The 18,548-nt window shown below is 44.1% G+C and overlaps 1 protein-coding gene across 23 annotated transcripts in view; it reads left to right on the top strand.

Moving 5' to 3' along the window:
- Nucleotides 1-18,548, top strand: part of LOC144136245 (cytoplasmic dynein 1 intermediate chain 2-like) — a 51,378-nt gene that overhangs the window by 8,915 nt on the left and 23,915 nt on the right. For 2 of the 23 annotated variants that reach the window (XM_077668426.1, XM_077668420.1), the window contains 5 exons: nucleotides 1,926-1,946; nucleotides 7,859-7,876; nucleotides 9,122-9,142; nucleotides 13,159-13,365; nucleotides 17,032-17,188. In XM_077668426.1, coding sequence (XP_077524552.1) covers nucleotides 1,926-1,946; nucleotides 7,859-7,876; nucleotides 9,122-9,142; nucleotides 13,159-13,365; nucleotides 17,032-17,188 — 424 coding nt within the window. Of the gene's footprint in view, nucleotides 1-1,925; nucleotides 1,947-7,858; nucleotides 7,877-9,088; nucleotides 9,143-13,137; nucleotides 13,366-17,031; nucleotides 17,189-18,548 lie in introns of all 23 variants that reach the window. The other 21 variants (XM_077668418.1, XM_077668416.1, XM_077668437.1 and 18 more) reach the window with 12 other exon arrangements.

Here is an 18,548-nt window from a genome sequence, read left to right as displayed (position 1 = left end):
GGTAAAGTTTAAGCTAGTTGGCATAGTTTAGATAGAGAAGCACTTAAAAGCACAACGATGAAGAATAAGGAGTGCACCAAGTACTCAATTCTAATTCTCTAGTTTTAGCACCCACTTGTGTTTTTAGGCCTGCACACAAATATCGGAAGATGCGAATGCTGAACCCTTTGCATGAAGAAGACATTTGAAATTAGCACTTGGAGTGGCTGTCTTTTCCGTTGTTCTAGTTTTATTGGGTTCCTTCTGATCCAGACAGCTGCAGAATAATTCCCTTTCCTCAATTAGTGCATTGCTTTGCTAAATCTTTCCAACAATTTTGTGCAGTGTGCTTACTAAGTTAAGTGATGAGCTGCTTGCATGTCTGGCCAAATGCTGTTGCAAATTGAGGCTTGAATGCGTACTGTGCGGAATACTTTTTGTTCTTTCATTTTCACTTCATCTTTCAATGCATCTTGTCAGTTTTGCTGTTCACATTTCTGTACCTCAGCTTTTATGCTGGCATTGTTTTATTGCTTCAGCTGAAATTGGCACTGTAGAAAAACTGTGGTCAGCATCATCTACTAAAAGCATGATAGAGCCTGTCACTCTGGCTAGAGGGAATTAGGGGGGTTCAGGCAAAACAGATGATCCTGTAGCGATGCGATGGTGGGCCCATGTCTTCAGTAAACGAGGAGCTGAAAATCAGTAAACAAGCAGGTAGAAAGCAATGTTTCCTGGTTGACGGCAGTTGTTGTTTTAAACTGGTTTGTTGACGTCTTCATATCAGTCTTGAAAACCAAACAGTCTGACATCACCCTGAAGTTCAGTGCTTCTGCTAGCATTTAAAAAAATGTATATTTTGGAAGGCCAAAAAATCAATACCAAGGTCATTTGCAGGGTGGTCCACCTATCAGTGAATTTTCCGTGCTTACTAAAAAAGTTGCACGCTGTGCTCTTCAGTCCCACATCAGGATTCACCGCTTCTTAGCAAATAATAATAACGTCAAAGTTCACTTCTTGGACTCTGTAGCTGATGGCCTAACAAGTCTGAGAGGGCAGTGATAGCTTAGAACTTGCTTTCAATATCTGTGGATCACTGGTGGTTCATGGTCAATGGGTACGGTAAGGAAAGAGTTAACTTATGCCTTACTTGAGAATAGTAATTATCTGCAACTGTAACAAAAAGCGTTATGCGGGCAGCAACACTTCGACTTCTAGTCTGTTTTGCCTGCTGCTCTCTGAACTTCCTGTCAAAGCATTTATTTTGTTGCTTCTGTTTGCGCTGTTGGTTTTATTGACTGCTAGGGTAGAGACAAGCTGGACATTGTCTAGCAGTTCAGTTTTTTGCATAGTGCCCATTTCCAAGTGCTAGCGCAGAATTTTTTTTTTTGGGGGGGGGGGGGGGGGGGTGAATAGCAGCGCCGGAAAAATTCCCTTTCATTTTGACCCTTGCATGGTTGATACCAATTTTGCATGTCCTGCCTGGGTTCAAGCTGCAGAGGGAAAACTACTGCTCATAAGACAGGAATGGTGCCTTATAAGGCTGTTGGCTTTATCAATCTGGGGGCAGTGCTGGTGAAATCTCTTGCTACTAGCAACATCTGTGTTCTTCTTTTTTCACAACAATGACGAGGATTGCATCTCGTTTTACATCGTGAACGTGCCATGCTGCAAGCTGCAGATACATTTAAAAAGTGGATTTTAATGTTAGTTCGCCTTGAACTTTTGTGATGAGAATGTAAAATTTTCATTAGCTTCAAAACTATTAATTTCAAAAGATTTATTTTGTCCTTTATCTTTGTGTTGATGTAACTTAAATCTGGTTTCAGACATTAATTTCTTTTTTAACTGAATCAACAACTAGCGTTGAGTGTCCAGTATTTCGAGTAATTTTGCTTTATTTTGTTTTCCTCCCTTCTGCCCCCATTTCTCCTGGCTGCCCAAAGCGCATCCCCTGGATTACTACGGTAAGTGTTACATCGGCCTTAGCCTATTTTGGTCAAGTGCAGTGATGCTGAGCGCAGAGACTGTGCATATAAAAACTGAAGCATGTATGTAGAAACTTCCCTTCTCTTCCTGCCTGTAAATGGTGCCATGGCAAATCTTGTGGGATGTGTTTTGCTTTTTCTCATATAGTTATTTCAAAATACTGCAGGCCAATACTTGGCCCTAGCAAAAATGAAATACAGAGTTTCTGCATACAATTAAAAGAATAAAAAAACAGTGTCTAGCAGCATACAAAACGTACGAAATACAAAAACCGAGGTTCACACAATTTAGTTCGGAAAAAGCGTTCTAGTTCGCCAACGATATCTTCAGAATGAAATACACATTGGCAAAGAATTCCAGCCTTCGACAGTTCTAGGAAAAAAACTGTATTTAAAAGTATTTGTTTTAGCACAGATCGGGTCAAGTGAGTGTTCGTGAACGTTACGAGTTGTTCTTACTGGATGAGGTTCAGTGCAGTATCAAAGTTTGCTAGCCAAAAGTTTTGTGTGGAACAGGCATTCATGGTGCCAGCACAGCCAGGCTGCCTCGGTCAGCAGCTTCATGGTGCCCAGCTAGTGAAGTACAAAGCAGAACATGCACGTACAGGCTGAAGTGAGTGGAGCATTTCCTTTCCAGTTGCAGGTTGTGTAGGAGAAATTGCAAGGGGTGACGGATGCAGGTGTTGTGTGCAACAGCTTTGGTCCCACATAAACGCATCTTTAGTTGTTTGTCATCTCCTGGGAGACCCACAAATGCAGTTAATACAGTGTTATGGCTTAGAAATAAGGACACAACACTTTGTGTCAAAGATATCGGTGCACTCTCAAATAGTATGAGTGAAGGGTCAGAGTCATCTTGAGAAGTTCATGTAATAAGACCGAAACCACACCAAAGAGTCACATCATTTTGTATAAAGTAGGGCATTCATTGCCTTAAAGCCACTTTTCTCCAATGCAGAGCTACTAGTAGTAAGTAGTATGTTCATACTTTGCTGCTGCTGCCAGGAAAATTTAAATTGCCATCTGAACACGATAGGGTGCAGAGAACATAGCTTTTGTTTTTCTTCTGGTGTCCCATTTTTGGTGTCAGTTTTGGGGGCTGTGGTTTACCCTGTGGGATGCTGCACAAATTGGGCACTGTCATCTTTAGATCCCCATTTCCTGCTGTGGAAGATTAATCTAAAGTGCATATGTTTTTTGTTTGTTTCTTGTATTATACAAAGCACATGTTCAATGAACTTTTTTTTTTTAACTGAAAAGATTTGTTAAAGGTCGCTGCCAATTCTCAGAAAAATGGGGCAGCCTTTGCCAAAAGTTCATGGATCACTCTGTGCCTGTCAAAAGCCGTTTCTGGGCTTTGTTAGTAGGTGGTTGTGATGCTGTACAACATGAACTGGTGGGCAAGCTGGTCAGACATGGTTCTTGTAAACCAGTGCAACGGCTCGAAGCCACAGACACCATTGTGGCTACTCCTGAAGTGATCCATGTATTTTGGCAGTGAGTACGTGCATTTTGGACAAGAGATGAAACATAATGGCGTCAATGTGGGACACCTGCTACTTTTTGCTTCATGGTGAGGTGCGCACGCTTCTGGAAGTGAGAAACATACCAGTAGCATGCACGCCCTTGCCCAAGAAGCTGACTGAGTGAAAAAGCCCCCTGGAGGACCACCACACAATGCCACATGCATCATTCCTATCGTCATGTGGCGTCTGAGGAGGTCACCATATGGGTGCTCTTCTGCAGTGCAGCTTTCATTATACAGTAGGACCCCACTATAGTAAACTCTGGTATAGTGACTGTGGTCCCATTCCGCCTTCCATAGACGACTGTGTATTCTTTTTTTCTATAGTAAAGACATCTTTATACCGAAACTATTATAGTAAAAAGTTTCTCGCCATGGCAATGTGCTTCCCAGGGAATGATGAAATCACTGCACACGCACAGTCTAGGATCGGGAGGGCAACATTCAGAGGCAGAATTGAAACTGAAGACTAAAACAGTGCTCTTTGAAGTGACTTAGCGTCCAGGCTCTTGAGCTGCTAGGAGAAAACTTTTTGCAGGCACGAAAGCAAGAAAAAGTAAAGCTGGCAATGAACATGGAAGTAAGGAAGGACAGGCTGCTGAGAAAGCAACGGCAGTAAGGAGTACGGAAGGCAAGAAAAGGGCATTCACTGCACTAGGCAGTGCGAAGCAAGACGCTGCGGCACTGCATGGGTGGTTCTGCCGCATTTGACTATGTCGTGCACGTTTCTTGGCTACTGCCTCTTAAATGACACTGAGGCCATGGAAGACGAAGCCACGTTCATGCAAAGGTTTGGTTTTCACATGGAATCGCACTTCACTTATTTGTAGCTGTATTGTATTCATGCAAATGCGGTACTTTCGCTAGATGCAGACGAAATCGAGAACTGAAAATAAATAATTATCATATAAAGGGACGATAAGAATAGGGTGGAAGGTATTTCCGAGTGTTTGTTTTATAAACCAACACTGTGTGTTTAGTACTTAGCCAATGAATTGCCAGACAACATCCTTAGAGTCATTAAATCACCAAAAACTGATATAGTAAAGATTTTTGCTGGTTTGAATGACTTTACTATAGAGGGGTTCTACTGTAAAATGAATGCCAGCCACTTAAGGCATGAGTACGTATGCTGCTTTAGAAGAAGTAAAATTAATAGCTTGAAATATATCTAGTACGAACAGTAAAAACCAAACGCTCCAGATATGCTGTGAGGAAGCATTTTGCACCACACTTGACATACTGTTACTTAATGGGTGGGGCATAATGCTGGACATTTCTTGTTTCTTACAAGCCCTCTTTGCATGAGTATTACTGAGTTGTTTTGGTCAGGCAAGTTGTCGTGCATCAAACATGGTCTGTTCTATTGTATTTTGGGAAATTCCAAATGACTTTTTGAATTTTCTCGGTATTGCGTGTGTGAAAACTTAAGCCTCGGCCCTTGTGTTAATCTTCCTGGCAGCAGATAGCATTGTAGCAGTGGTGCACTTTGTACATGGCGTAAGCTGAAAATGTTTTGCATTAAACACATGGGCTAGTGCATTCTTTTAGTCTCGAAAATTTATTAGTGGTACTCGGAGCTGTTCCAGGTGGCTGTCTATGTTGCCACACTCTACAACAGTGGTAAAAGTCCTCAGGGCACGTGGTTTGCTTTTCAGCCATATACAGTATTGTGAAGCCATAAATCTCGGCATGGCGAGAACAACCACCCTTAACTTTCGAGAACCAGCTGGTCTGAAGACTTTTGAGCAAGGCTGTACCTCACAGTGCTGCACTGGACAATGACTGTCGCACATTTTGTTTGTTGCTGATCGCCCTTGATTGTGCCATGGCACTATTTCTGCTCCTTGTTAATTCCTTGTAATTTCTGATTTGTCTGCGGATGCGCTTTGCTGCCATGGAGTATGCTGGTTAGTTGGTTGTTATGTGCTCCTTCTCTTGTGTGCGTATGCTTGTTTATACTTTAGCACTTAGATAGGAGCTGACTTCAGTTTTTTCTTCCTTGGCCAAGTTTTTCCCTTGGACTTTGCTTGGGCATGAGCTTTCACAGTCTGCTGCTGTGCTTGCTTACTTTGTGTCCACAGCAGAAAAGAAGGCTTGTCTGACATATCTACGAGGTTCCCTCAGTGGCCATGCCAAGTCTAGCACTAGGCACATGAAATAGCTTTTCAGAGCACTCTTTTGCCAACAAGTTCTACCTGCCCTGAGCGGGTTGGTATTGTCTGCGGTTACAATGCAAATATCTCTGACATCTGTCCTAGAGAGCCCAGAAAGTTTGCATGGCTGCCTGCTGCATTATTCTTTGCCCTGTAATGCCTCCCAAGCCCAACCTCCTCCTTCTTGTTTCTTGTGCAAGTCAGTAGTGCCAAGTTTTGAGATTGGGTTTTGTGTACTGCTGTTATGCAGAAATAAGACATACACAGGCTACATCCTTTTGAACCTAAACTTCCGTAATTGTCTGGTATAGGGAAGAGTCAGCATGTTTTTTGTCTTAGCTTGGTATCTTGACTCCCCATGTTAGCCTTTTACATCTTTGCCAACTTTTTGCACTATTGGTGAGTGGAAGTTGTGGAGCGCAACTGAAAGGTTTGGTTAGGCTGTGCACCGCGCACATAATATGACAAGCGAGGAGTTACGGGCAGTGGCACGGATATACACTAATGGGTCCAATATTACGGCATGTTTTAAACCTCATTCTGCAGCATACAGCCGTAGTCAGGGTTCATTGTGGTGTTCTGTTGAGTTCTTTGTAGGAGAGCCGACTTAAATTTTTGCTAACCCATCCATGCTGATGGTCGGAGTCATGAATACTTGTGCTGGAAACGCTTGCGTAGTTTACTGTTGCCTCCCTACCTCCTGAGCAGGCCATTGCATTACGGTGGGTAAGGGCACCAGAAGCTCATGCATGGAAAAGCTTATTGCCGAGTCTATAAATTATGTCTGAAAAGAACTTTGAAGAAAAGTGGGGGGAAGATACTGCTGCATGTGAGGCCATTTGAGGCATCCAAATCCTCTGGTGCTAAACTGCTTGCCCATTGCAGGAATAGTGGTCTGGTTGGCAGCATAAGCCAGTGCACTTCATGTTGTATCTTGACTAACTTGGCAACTGACTGGTATATTCTTCTCTCCCCTGTGTCGCATGCGAGTGCACTTTAGGAGTCAACGTTTGCTTGCACCACTGCTGCTGCATTGCTGCTTTTTTGGTTGTATTATTTTTATTATTATTTTATTTGACTGCTCTTCTTTAGAGCCTTGCAGATAAGTTAAGGCATCCTTCCAGAAGCTGACCAGTGTTCATCTTGGAAGAAAAAAAAAAAGATATACACTGTGTAAACTGGCACGGTGCAATTAAATTTATGTAAACTTTTTATTGTTGCTTGCTTGCTGCTCACCTTCCGGCACCTGTGTTGGTGTGTGCAGTTTTCTTCTTCCTTTCTCTTTTCTTTTTTTGTCGTCTGTGTGACTGCTTATAATTAGTTTTCATGCTTCGTTCCTCGGCCATTTTTCTGCACCTTGCTTGAATGGAGACCACCACAAGCTTTTTTTTAGTCGCTGTGATGTGTGCCCCTTTCACTTCTTCCACCCTCGGGACTGGTGCTGCATTAGAGGCATGCACCACTTTTCATCAGAGCCTGCCACATTCCTGTCTTTTCTTTCCTTCGAGGTGCCTTCTCACCTGGGCACAGTTTTCCTCTCCTGGTACCGTGCTGTGCTGCTAAATATCCCTCGGTGTACAGCTTCGGTAGCTGACCAGTCAGTAACTGACCAGAGCACTTTTAGCTGACCAGCTGACTTTTATATGCTCTCTGTGAGCAAAGAAACCTGATTCTTTTTTTGTGGACGAGGAAGAAAATTTTTTCCTTTCTTTCATACAATATTGTTCAAGTTTGAATGGTTTGGGATGGCATGTTGCATAGTGTGCTGATCTGTGTATGTTAACACTGTAACAGCAGTTCACATGTTCTGAGGCCCATTATCTTATAGCCATCAGATTAAACCATGCTTTTTTGTCTTCACTCTTCATGGCCTTGCTAGCTCTCTAGGCACCGCTGTCATGGGGTATAGCTTGAGTTTCCTTGTTTGTGTCAGAGGCAGCTTATAGTATTTTTGCTGCCAAGTAAACACTGGTTGGTAGCTTTGTATATGTGTTAATGGTTAAATTAAGCGTGTAATACTGCTAAATGTCTAGCAAGTATGAAAACGCAAGGAGTGACAGGCTGTCTGAGAAGGGCTTCGGAGGTGATGCAGTGGTCTAGATGTTTTTTGTTCCTACTGTTGTGGTTGTCCCTACTGTCGCCCACTCTGATCCAAGGCTGGCATATAACTGTTTCCCACTCTTTTTGTTCCTCTCCCAATCCTTCTGAAGTGATACATTGGGATGAAGGTACGTTGCTGATCTTCTTTTCTGTGCCCCAGGCTTGTTGCATTCTTTTTGGCGGGGAGTGGGGCGGCAACATTTGTCACACTCATTCCTCTTTGAAGCGCCATTCTCCCATTCTTCATTCTGTCTTGTCGACATCACATCTTACATCATCACTAGCAGTCTGTTACTTCTCTCGCTTAACTTTGCTGTGCAGTGCCGTCTGCTCTTTACCACAAGGCCTCCCTGTATGGCAATCTCATGCCAACACTGCTCAGCCTGCTCACTTGTGTGCTCACTGCTCTCACTCCGGCCCTTGCCTCTCCACCTATTTTCATTTTGCTGTTCCGCTTTGCTTCTTCATTTTACATTATATTTACATGCAAAGCCTGTCACATTGCTTTGACCAGCAGTTCGAGCTTTCAGTCAATAAGTTTTGCAACAGCAAGAAGTCTTGACAGGATGTGAGGAAGAGTCCTGCACACAACTGCCAGTTAGTCTGTCCGTTTTCCTGATGTTACGAGGCAGGAATGGTTATGTTCTAGGTGTCCATGTTGTACGAGTGGATTAACGGTGCTTAGGAAGCACAAGTTTGAATGCTTAGCATTTTCATTCTCTCTCAGTGCGTCAATTTTGACTGGCTTAGTGGAGTCCCCAAAGTGCAAAGTTCTCTTTCTTTAGTTTGCATCAATTTGGAGTTCACTTGACCATGCCTCCTCCTAGAGTGCATGATCGAGTTTCAATTAGTCACCAACTTCATGAAAGTTTATTTGGAAAACTTGTGTGCAGGACTTCTTAGTCCCTTCGTAAGATTTCTATAGTTTTGATGACACATGCTCGAGAGACGTTGCCTGTGGGTTTAGGCAAAAAGCATTTTCTGTTTCATGGCGTTGCTGGCTGAGAACTAGCTTTCTTATAAAGACTTCTCTGCTGACTTTCCATGTGAAATGCTTAGTGTGAAGAACATATGACAGAGAACTTGCATGAGAACAATGTGACAGTGACAGAGTCAGGTTTTTCTTGAAGCCTTTAACTTGCTCAGTGGCCCCTGACTTCTTTTGAGCAAAAAGGCAGCTGTGACCATTCCGCGAGTGCCTTTTTATTTTTCTCCTGTGAGTGTGTGGTTGTATTGTCTGGGGCCATTCCACCACCTTGACACGTGTCTTCTTGCGTCTTTCTTTTTTTTTTCTGTTCTTTCCATTCCTTTTTTCCACACCCGACAAAAAACTCACAAAGACGACGGTCACTTTGTTTTTCCTACCGCAATAGAGTGGGATGACGAGTTCCAAGGTAGGTTCCAACTGGCCAGCACGCCATTCTTGTGCTATTCTCATTTTCCATTCTCAAGTTAATTTACTTGTGAGCCCGTGCCTTGTTCCTGTCAGCCTTGTTTCCTCTTGGCTTGACCTTCTTTCTTGTCTTGGCTCGTCCTGTCTTGACTAGCGCTCTATGTTGCTTTCGTCTTGCAGCACCACCTGCATGGACCCACAACTGCCACTGCATACTGTGCAGCGCTAAATTGCTCTCTCTGATCCAGAAGTCTTGCTTGTGTGATGTAATTTCCCTCTTCCCACTCTCCGTGCTTACACCCCCTGCCTGTGTGGCTCTGCTTGTAAACTGTTCTCTGCTTACTTAACTCTTCTGATGAATGCATTGCTCGTTGCTCTGTCCTCAAATGTGTGGCTTGCGCTGATATCTTTGTGTGGTGTTTGTGCACGCTTTTCACGTTGTCATTGCCCCGAGTCCCTCTGTACCATGCCACATGTTCGCCTGTCTGCTTTCGCTGTGGTCCTCAATCAAGTCTTTTCCACTGCAGTCCTTAATGTGTTGCATTTCAGTCGTGCCCTCACTGACCCCTTAAAGCTGGTCCCTTCTTAGGAAGGCTGCGTTAAGCTACTCTGCGAAGAGGTGTTACATACTCTGTGTGCACATTGTGCTCTGCGGCTTCATCGAGGACGGGCTTTTGATGTCCATTGTTGTGGTCACGCTTGTTGTATGGACAGTGTAGCACTTGCACTCTGCATTGCCTTTATGTCCTCTGCTTTGAAGGAGCGGTTGGGAACATTGTGCACAGGCCCCATTCGCTGCAGCTGCTGCTGCTGCTGCGCCACAGTTTTTCAATGAGCGAGAATACCTGTTTCTCCTTCCAGCTTCTCAAAGCAAGACTGAAACCTGGAATTCTTAAAATGGTTGTTTATTGTTGGAGCCTAATGCAGTGCTATGCGTGGTCATAGTTGTCAAAAGTGCATGGATTGCATGGATTTCAAAGAGAGTCACTGGTGCTAGCTGTGTTTGTTTTGGTTTTTGAGGAAAGGAAATGGCACAGTATCTGTCTTGCATCTCGTGGACACCCGAACTGCTCCTTCAGGAAGGGATAAAGGGGGGAATGAGAGAAGAAAGGAAGAAAGAGGTGCTCTACTGGAGGGCTCCAGTGTGGTTTCGACTGCCTGGGGATCTCTAACATGCACTGACATTGCACAGCACAGGAGCACCTTTTGCGCTTCACCTCTATCAAAACGCAGCCACCGCAGCCGGGTTCGAACCTGGGAACTCTGGCTCAGTAGCCGAGCACCCAAACCACAGAGCCATCGCGCCGGGCATAGCTGTGTTGTCCAGTCTTCGTTTCTGGAAAAGCACATTAAAGCATTTACAGGGCTTCATATGAAGGGGGGTTTAGATAGTGTAAAATGTTTGAATTGAGTAACTCTAGTCTGCCTCATAGGTAGCGTGTCTGTGCACTGGAAGGCTTTCATCCATCATTGCTTTTCACCGGCTTGCGTGTGCCACTTGTAACACAGGTGAAATGAAGTAGCATACACATAAATTAGACAGAATCGCTCACTTAAAAGGTTGCAGCTAAAACTATATCGTGGGGGTTCCTGTTCAGTGTCCAGGTAGAGCATGCTGCATGTTTTTTATGCCACCACGACCAGCCCGTAAATTTTGTAGCTGGTCTGGTTGGTACATAGTTAAAAAAAATCGCCTAGAAAACAGGCAACGGGGAAAAGAAAGGCTGGCGAGGCTAGCCTGCTGTTTATAAACGAAAGGTTGTGAGTGCAGTGCTTAGTCTGAAAGAAGTTTACTTTGTCATGACTGTGCTAAGGGGCGGCACTTTGCTTTCCTGAGGTACAAATCAAGCTGAAGCAATTGCACGATTGGGCAGGTATGGTTATAGGCATTGGGCGGCAACCTAATGGGGTCCTCCAGCAGTCGCATGGCTTGTTGTAATTTGTTGCATTCTAAACTTTGTTGTTATAGCATGTTGCAAGTTCAGCAGCAGCAGCAGCAGGGAGTGTGATTTTTTTTTTTTTTTTTTTTTTGCTTGTGCGCTCAGACCACAGAAGTTAAGTGGTAAAAGTAGCTCTGCAGCAGCTTTGCTGGTGGCTTGAGCTTTGTATTAATGGTGCTTTCTCGAGGTGCACTTGTCATTTTTTCATGTTGCAGTCCCCATTCACTTATGCTGACATCTATAAGCTCCATAAGGATTGCTTGTTGGATATAGTATTTTTTTGTTTAAACCTGTATTACCATCTTTTTTTATACTTTGGCAGTCTCAGTAGAAATTGGTTACCACTGCTGTCTTGGTTGCTCCAGCATGCCCAGCTAGACGCATGCCATTATTTTGGTTTTCTTGACAAGCTGATTGCTGAATGGGTTTCTAAAGTGTCTTTTCTTCTCTCCGAAAATGCACCCCATGGATCTCTGCAGTTGATGATGGTAAGAGATCATTGCTAAAATTTTTTCACAGCATGAAAGCCTAAAGAAGTCTTTTTACATGTTCATGAGTGTCAACATGTAATGTCGGGGAAAATACGTCTTTTCAGTTTATGCAGCGATTAGCGGGGTGGCATGGGCAGTTCACCACTTAGCTGAATCTTGCTGTGTTTCAAGCTGGCAGCGGCTTGTCAGAGCGTAGTTTTGGGTTTGCACTACTGACTTAAGATTGCATTGCGTGAATGCAGGACTTTTACTTCAGGCATTAATTTTCTGTAGCATGTGCTTTCTGTGTTCGTTGTGGTTCTTGTGGCCTTTGGTACAATTTTACACCATCCTCTTTTCTCATTTGCCTTTCCATCCTTGCTGTCCTTTTTACAGTACCCACACTATTTTATCTAAGTCAGTTGTTTACGCAGTTCAGGTTTCTTTTTCGACAAAACTTGTACTCGCCACATTATTGTGTGCCTGCTAGTGGCATAACGCAAGGCACATAGTCACAACTACCAAGAAAGTCAAATGCTGTGAGTTTGTTTAAGTCTGCAGCACTTTAGCTTTGGGGAAATGCATTTTGCAAGTGCATTGCTGATGGTTGCTGGTCATTCACAGCTTGGAGCAACCAAGGCCAGCGTTTTAAAAACCTTTGCATGTTGGTGGTTAACTATACTCATGCTAAATATTTGGGGCAAATCTTATATGCAATTAGTGAAGTTATATCTTTTTTGCATGCTGAGCTGGCAAAAATGGCTTATATTTGTAAGCAAGAGGTGAAAAAAGTTTAGGCTTTGCTTTATCATGCATAATTTCATCAATATTGCTGTCTAATGTGCTGTCCAAATACTGCATTGTGGTCCCGGTTTTCTGGCTCTTGCAACAAAATTGTGTGGCTGTGTGGAAAGGTATCGTATTTATCACAGCATTTGTCACTCAGCTCCTTTAGTAATCGCCAATCGTTTATTGCTGGCAGTCCACTAGACGTAAGCATTCTGCATTGTGAGGTAGCAAGTCATTTTGTTTTCAACTGTTGTGTCCCAGCAACCGTTCGGTAAGGTCTATGCCAAATTAGCATTATCACTCGCCAATGCTTGTCTCTGTACACGCAATGCCTCTGTTAGATTGCTTTGCACATGTGTGGTGCAGTGTGTTGACGCAGAATGCAGGCAAGTGGTAACTGCATTTTGGTACACTGGCAGACTTTGACAACTTGGCTGGCTTGGAGTGAAACCTTTGTTGTCATCATCATTGATCTGCCTATTTTGATTTCCTTGTGCTGCCACTTGCTGTGCAGTGCAGGAAAATACATCAGCATAATCATTTCAAAATCTGGAAGTTGTCAAGTGTTACTCATGGGTAAACAGCATCTCATTGGTACTCAGAATATAGCTCTGCCAAATTGCATCTCTGGCTGGTCGCACTTTATATGAAAGATGTGCTTTTTTCCACTTCCAAAAGCTCGTGCCACTAATTGTCTTTTAGAAGACAAGCGTGTGCAAACTGCCATTTTGGAAAGGGCAGGTTCTGTACATGGTGAAAAAATTTAGAGGAGGAGCAGGGTGGCCGACTGAGCCTAGGCTGTGCTTGTTCACGGGCAGTGTTGGCTTTTGGGGACGTCCTAGCGGAGGAAGAGGGCTCCTCGCTGGGAGCTGTGGATGGGATGCCCGCCCCACCACCCCTGCAGGAGCCCCACCAGCACAAGGTGACCGGGCTGCCCCATATAGAGATGGTCCGACCCGCCCAGACTCCTGCCGAGGGGGCTGCCGACGGACATCGTTCAGCCGCAGACCAGGACAAGCCTCGAGGTGAGTGGCAGCAGCTCCTGCAGAAGCTATTGCTCAGATATATAATCATGCAGTTATCGGGGATTTAATTTGCAGTGACATTCAGTTTTCATCATGCTGTTGGCTACTAGCATTGAATTGCCAACTGTGTCCTTGAAAGTGGCTGGTCTATCAGGGGCATAGCAAGCCTGTCAAACCACTGTCATATAGGTTACATCAATGCCCATTAAGGCCATTGGTTATAAGATTTGCAAAGGCCAACCACACTGATGCTGGCTTATGCCAAATTTCAATGGTCATTGAAAAATATTCTTGCAGTCCAACAGATAGTGCTAGACACAACAACCTTGGTAAATTACTTTCAGCAAATACACCCCGAGTAGAGTAGTAAGCAGATGAAGGGGCACATATTTATTTGTTTGTTTGTTTGTTTGTTTGTTTGTTTGTTTGTTTGTTTGTTTGTTTGTTTGTTTGTTTGTGCATACTGCAGCCCTATTGGGCTATCTTTAGGTGACTGTTGATCTCGAAAGTTACACAAATTCCTTCATAGTTTGGCACAATAAACAGATCACAAGAGTAGGGCAATGACAGGCCATACCAACCACTGCATTTCAAAAATATTCATTTTGTTTTTGCGAGTGCAGCTGCCACAAATTGGTGGCTATATCTGTCTTACCCACAGCTACTGTTACTGCAGCACTAGTATGGAACTTGTGCCTTTTTGTCATCACAAGGCATACAGGGCTGAATGCAGGTGCAACATGACACAAAACAAAAATGGCATTGGCTTGTCTGCATCTAAAAATGTGCCATCTTTCCCAAAAGTAGCCAGGCTCCATGTTTTGTCTCTCATTCATTTAACAGAGCACTTATGCTACCCTTTAAGCTCTAAATCTCAGTAAGATGAGGAGAACCCTTCTCATTCTCTTTCTACAGCTTTTAGTCGTGGATGCTATAAGGGCTCCAGAATACAAGTGAGAACCAAACCATGTAGCCTGGTTACTTTTGGCACCGATGGTACAAGGTTGTCAATTCGAGCAGGGAATACAAATTGACTTGTGTACGGGTTGATGTCTCATTTTCTAATCTGGGCCAGAATATTATTATTTTAAGCTTTGTCCTTTCTTTTTTTTCTGACACATGGAAAATGTGAGGTAGCTTTCAATATAGTTGTTGAGATTATGTCTGCACCTATTTATTTCGGTATTCATTGAAAATGTGGCGTCAGCCATTTCTCACTAGTTTCAGCGAACAATCAAACTGCCCACATGACAAGGCCATAATGGACACTTTTCTAAACTCTTAACGTGGTATGGGGCTCATGTCTGGCAATTTTCTGTGGCATAAATCTACGCTGCGCTGCTGAACACCAAAATAGCTCTGCTCACTACCACAGTGTATACTGAACAGTCAGTGTGCACTGGTCAGAATAACTCCTTAAGTTCAGCAGAAGTTTGTCGCAGTCCTGTAGTGAAAGCCAATAGGGAAGCGCTCCTAAAGTCCTCCCCCCCCCCCCACCCCCACCCCCCATTCCCCCCCTACACCAGCGCCGCCTCTCCCCTCGCGGCCATTTCCGAACTTCTGTCCTGGCACGTTTTGCCGGCGGAGCGCATTGAGTCAGCAACGTCTCGACTGGTATGCGTGCTGCTTGCACCGCTGGAACTCTCTTTATTATTGTGTGCACGTGCAGTCCTGCTCGTAAGTGCACAAAAGAGGGGTTGCCACTCGTTGTGCGGCATGGCTGGAATTCCGCGACGTTAAGAGAGTGGAGAAACATTGTTGCGTCGAGGGCTGCCACAATAGTTCTCTGAACACCAATGGCCAAGAGCTGCCAGTGGAATTATACAGATTTCCTATTCATGTCCTGCATTCTTGGAAAAAAAATTAATATTGGTAAATTGCAAGGTACTCTAATGGAAGTATTGAAATATTAAAAGTTTTCCATCGCTCACATTGAGCAGTTGATGATACCAAAAATGTTTAGCAAACAAAAATGCAAGCCTGTAGATGGGTGATTGTTATAGCCAAATCTTCGAATATATGAAGAAATATGTCCATACATTCTTTCTCATTCAAGAATGCTTTTGTCTGGAATTGTTCAGTCGCGCTACGAAACTCCTTTTTTTTTTTTTGCCAGTAAAGCCCTGGGCCAGCCAGGTAATGCAAAAATTATTTTGGAGACTGACATCAACAGTTGCGTTACGCAGACGCGTGTGAGACAAGGTCAGTGACCGCTTATTATTCCGACGTGTGATGCCCGGCTCAATTTACGAAGTTACTTTACTACATGTAAAAATTTTCTGAAAACAAAAGTAGTCAAAATGTTTGGTTGCACATTGATGGGCATTTGCATATGAGCGATGGCTCTGCACATACATTTTTTGGGGGATGCGTGTGCGCTCTGATCGGCATTAAAATAATTATACCAACCGTTTATCTCAGTGGTAATGATTAACAAACTAGCGCATTTTTCCTGTAGTCATAAGCGAGCAGCTGGTGGGCGTAGGCGCATTTCGTGCGTGTTTTCGTTTTTCTCTTCAGCTTCGCGTATTGCCTTATGGGCACTTCATTTTATGTTCAATTTAAAATTATTTTAATTGTAATGCAGCGAAGAACGTAACGAAATTCCAACTATTTTGCCAGTTGAGTTGCGTGCAGCGAACTGCTCAGCCACCAAACAAAATCTAGTATTTTGCAAAAATAACCATGCCAAAAAAATAAAAAGGTATTTACCTCGAATTCCACATCTTAAATGATCTTGTCATTTACTTGTGACACACATTGCCATTACAGTAACTGTATTTTCGTCAACAATCTGCTCCAAAGAGTGGACTTGATCCACTAGCCGTTCTTTTTTCAAGTTTGTGTTGCGAAAAAAATTTCACTATTCTGTTGAACCTACATCTCAAGGTATACTGTCGCGATAGAAATAAATGGGAACAGCACGGCGCCTACGCCCTCAGCTGTTGCAATTTATTTCCGTCGCAATTATACTTGGCTCGCAACACCTCGATACAATAATGTACACTCTAGCATCTTTTTATTACCACCCAGGTACCACCCAGCTACAAGCGCATTGAAGATATATTCCAACTGTGTAGAGCGTCGGTGCTGCGCTGTTCGCATTTCTTTCTATCGCACCTTGCATTTTCCTAATCCTCCGAAGCTTGTCAGCATTCAAGCTCAGGGAAAAAAAGCCCGCGACTGCACAAACACATTTGTAGGCAGGCCAACGCGTGCAAAGTACGTGCAGAACTGGCCTTTTTCAAGAGAAAGCGCGCTAATGGGAAGAGTGACCGGTCTGTCCGGTCATTTATGAGGAGTTGGCTGGAGAGGGCGCTTTTCACTGGCGCTTGCAGTGCCCCCCTGCAAAGCTTCGGTTCCCTGTTCTCAAGTTTTGACGATTGAGCTCAGTGAAGTTAGGGCAAAGGAAGTTTTATGGGATGACTCAAAATCTGTCCGGGTCTGTCAAAATTTCACTGAGAAATTATTCATGAGTGGCAGGAACATCAAACCCATGGTGTGCAGAATGAGAATTGATTGTTACCCATAAAGGTGCGCAACTGTGCATTCCTGCTAATGAGTAAGGAGTGCTGCAGTGAAGCAAGGTATAGCATGGCCAAGATGGCGAGGTGCTCCATGTTTTGGTACCTGCGTAACTGCGAGACACACAAACCCTCTTTGCAGTGCCTCGTGAGCTGAGTGAGGAGGAGAGGCAGCAGATTCTGCTGAGTGATGACTTCCGCAGCTTCCTGGCCCGCTCCTCACGTGTGATTGAGCGAGCCTTGTATGAGAACGTGGACATCTGCGTCGACTACAGTGGCACCACAGAAGAACAGGACAGGTAGGCTTCTCCCGGTCCACTCTGCGGGGTGGTCTTTGAAGCTTGTTTGGATCCTAGTAGTGAAGTGCTTGATTGTCCCATTTGTGCTTGCCATGAGCCGGGTGTACTTTCATGCCTTGCAAAGGAATGCCGCAATCTGGGCAAGGTAGAAAATGTGCATGGGGCTTTGTTGGATGCCAAGGCATTGTACTGCAGGTTGAACATACTGTACAAGGAGAGCTTTTGTCCACTTGCCCCGTTTGGCTTGCAGTTTCTATCCGTGCATGAGGGCCTTCTTGCACATGTTTCTTCATGACACCATTTGAGCCACTGGTTCAGCTAGCATTGTGTGATGTGGTCAGTATAAAGGGTCAGTACCTGAAGAGCATGCAGGGAAAGCACCTGCCAAGTAGTGCTATGGTAATGAGTAAAGAAGATTAGCAAACGACTGGACTGGCGGAATAGCACTGCACGCCACTGCAGTTTGCGAAAACACTGAAACCGACCGCGACAGGCTGTTCCGATGTTTGCTGCAGGGGGCGATCGGTAGGAAGCAACTTCTGTCAAGCATGACGTTTGCCAAGCATCAGAGTTCTATTGAGCAAACTCACCCTTGCATAACTCTGCCCATGGCTTTCCCTTTTTAGTGCTGTCATCCTGAGCAGCTATTTTCACACCTTTATTACCAGCTTTATCGTAAGGAAGCCTCTGATTATGAAGGGAAAAAAAAAATTCTTTGCAGATGATGACCTGTCTGTTGAACTCTCCTCGGACTGAAAAAGTGGGAACTGCATATTCTTGAAGCACAGCACCACTCGTCGCCATTCCACTCCGGATTGACCACCGCTCCGGTGGTCAATCACTTTTACTTGCTGCTGTACGGGCTAAACAGTGTGCTTTGGATTTGGTACTACTGAGCAATTAGGTTATATTACCACAGTGTTAGCCACTTACTGGCGCCGCCATGCGGCGGCACAGCACCCGCTGGTCTTCTTTGTCTTCCCCGGCTCGTGCGTTCGTTCGCTGAGTGTGTCTGCCTGGCTAGTCCTGGTGTGCCCTTCTGCCCCTTCTGCCGGCTTTCGGTGACAATATTATGATGACATTCTATTTTAGCAGGTGATTAGTGAAGATTGTTGTGCACAGGTTTTTCTTGAAAAGCAGGGGCAGTTTTCCCCACTAGTAAGTACCATTTTAACTGCATATTGGTTAGCTACAGCACGGGAGAGGAATGGGGAGGGAAATAGAGAAAGGAATTTTTTTTTAATCCTGATAAACTGTCAGCATCCTTGTTTGCTTGCAAACATTTGACATGAAAACATTTTCATGTTTCAAATTTGCTTTGCAGTGTGAGCACCACAAAGTAACAATATCACTTTTATAA

This window comes from Amblyomma americanum, chromosome 6 (assembly GCF_052857255.1).
Source record: "Amblyomma americanum isolate KBUSLIRL-KWMA chromosome 6, ASM5285725v1, whole genome shotgun sequence".
In the NCBI taxonomy this organism is placed as follows: domain Eukaryota; kingdom Metazoa; phylum Arthropoda; class Arachnida; order Ixodida; family Ixodidae; genus Amblyomma; species Amblyomma americanum.
This window is presented reverse-complemented; position numbering and strand designations above follow the sequence as displayed.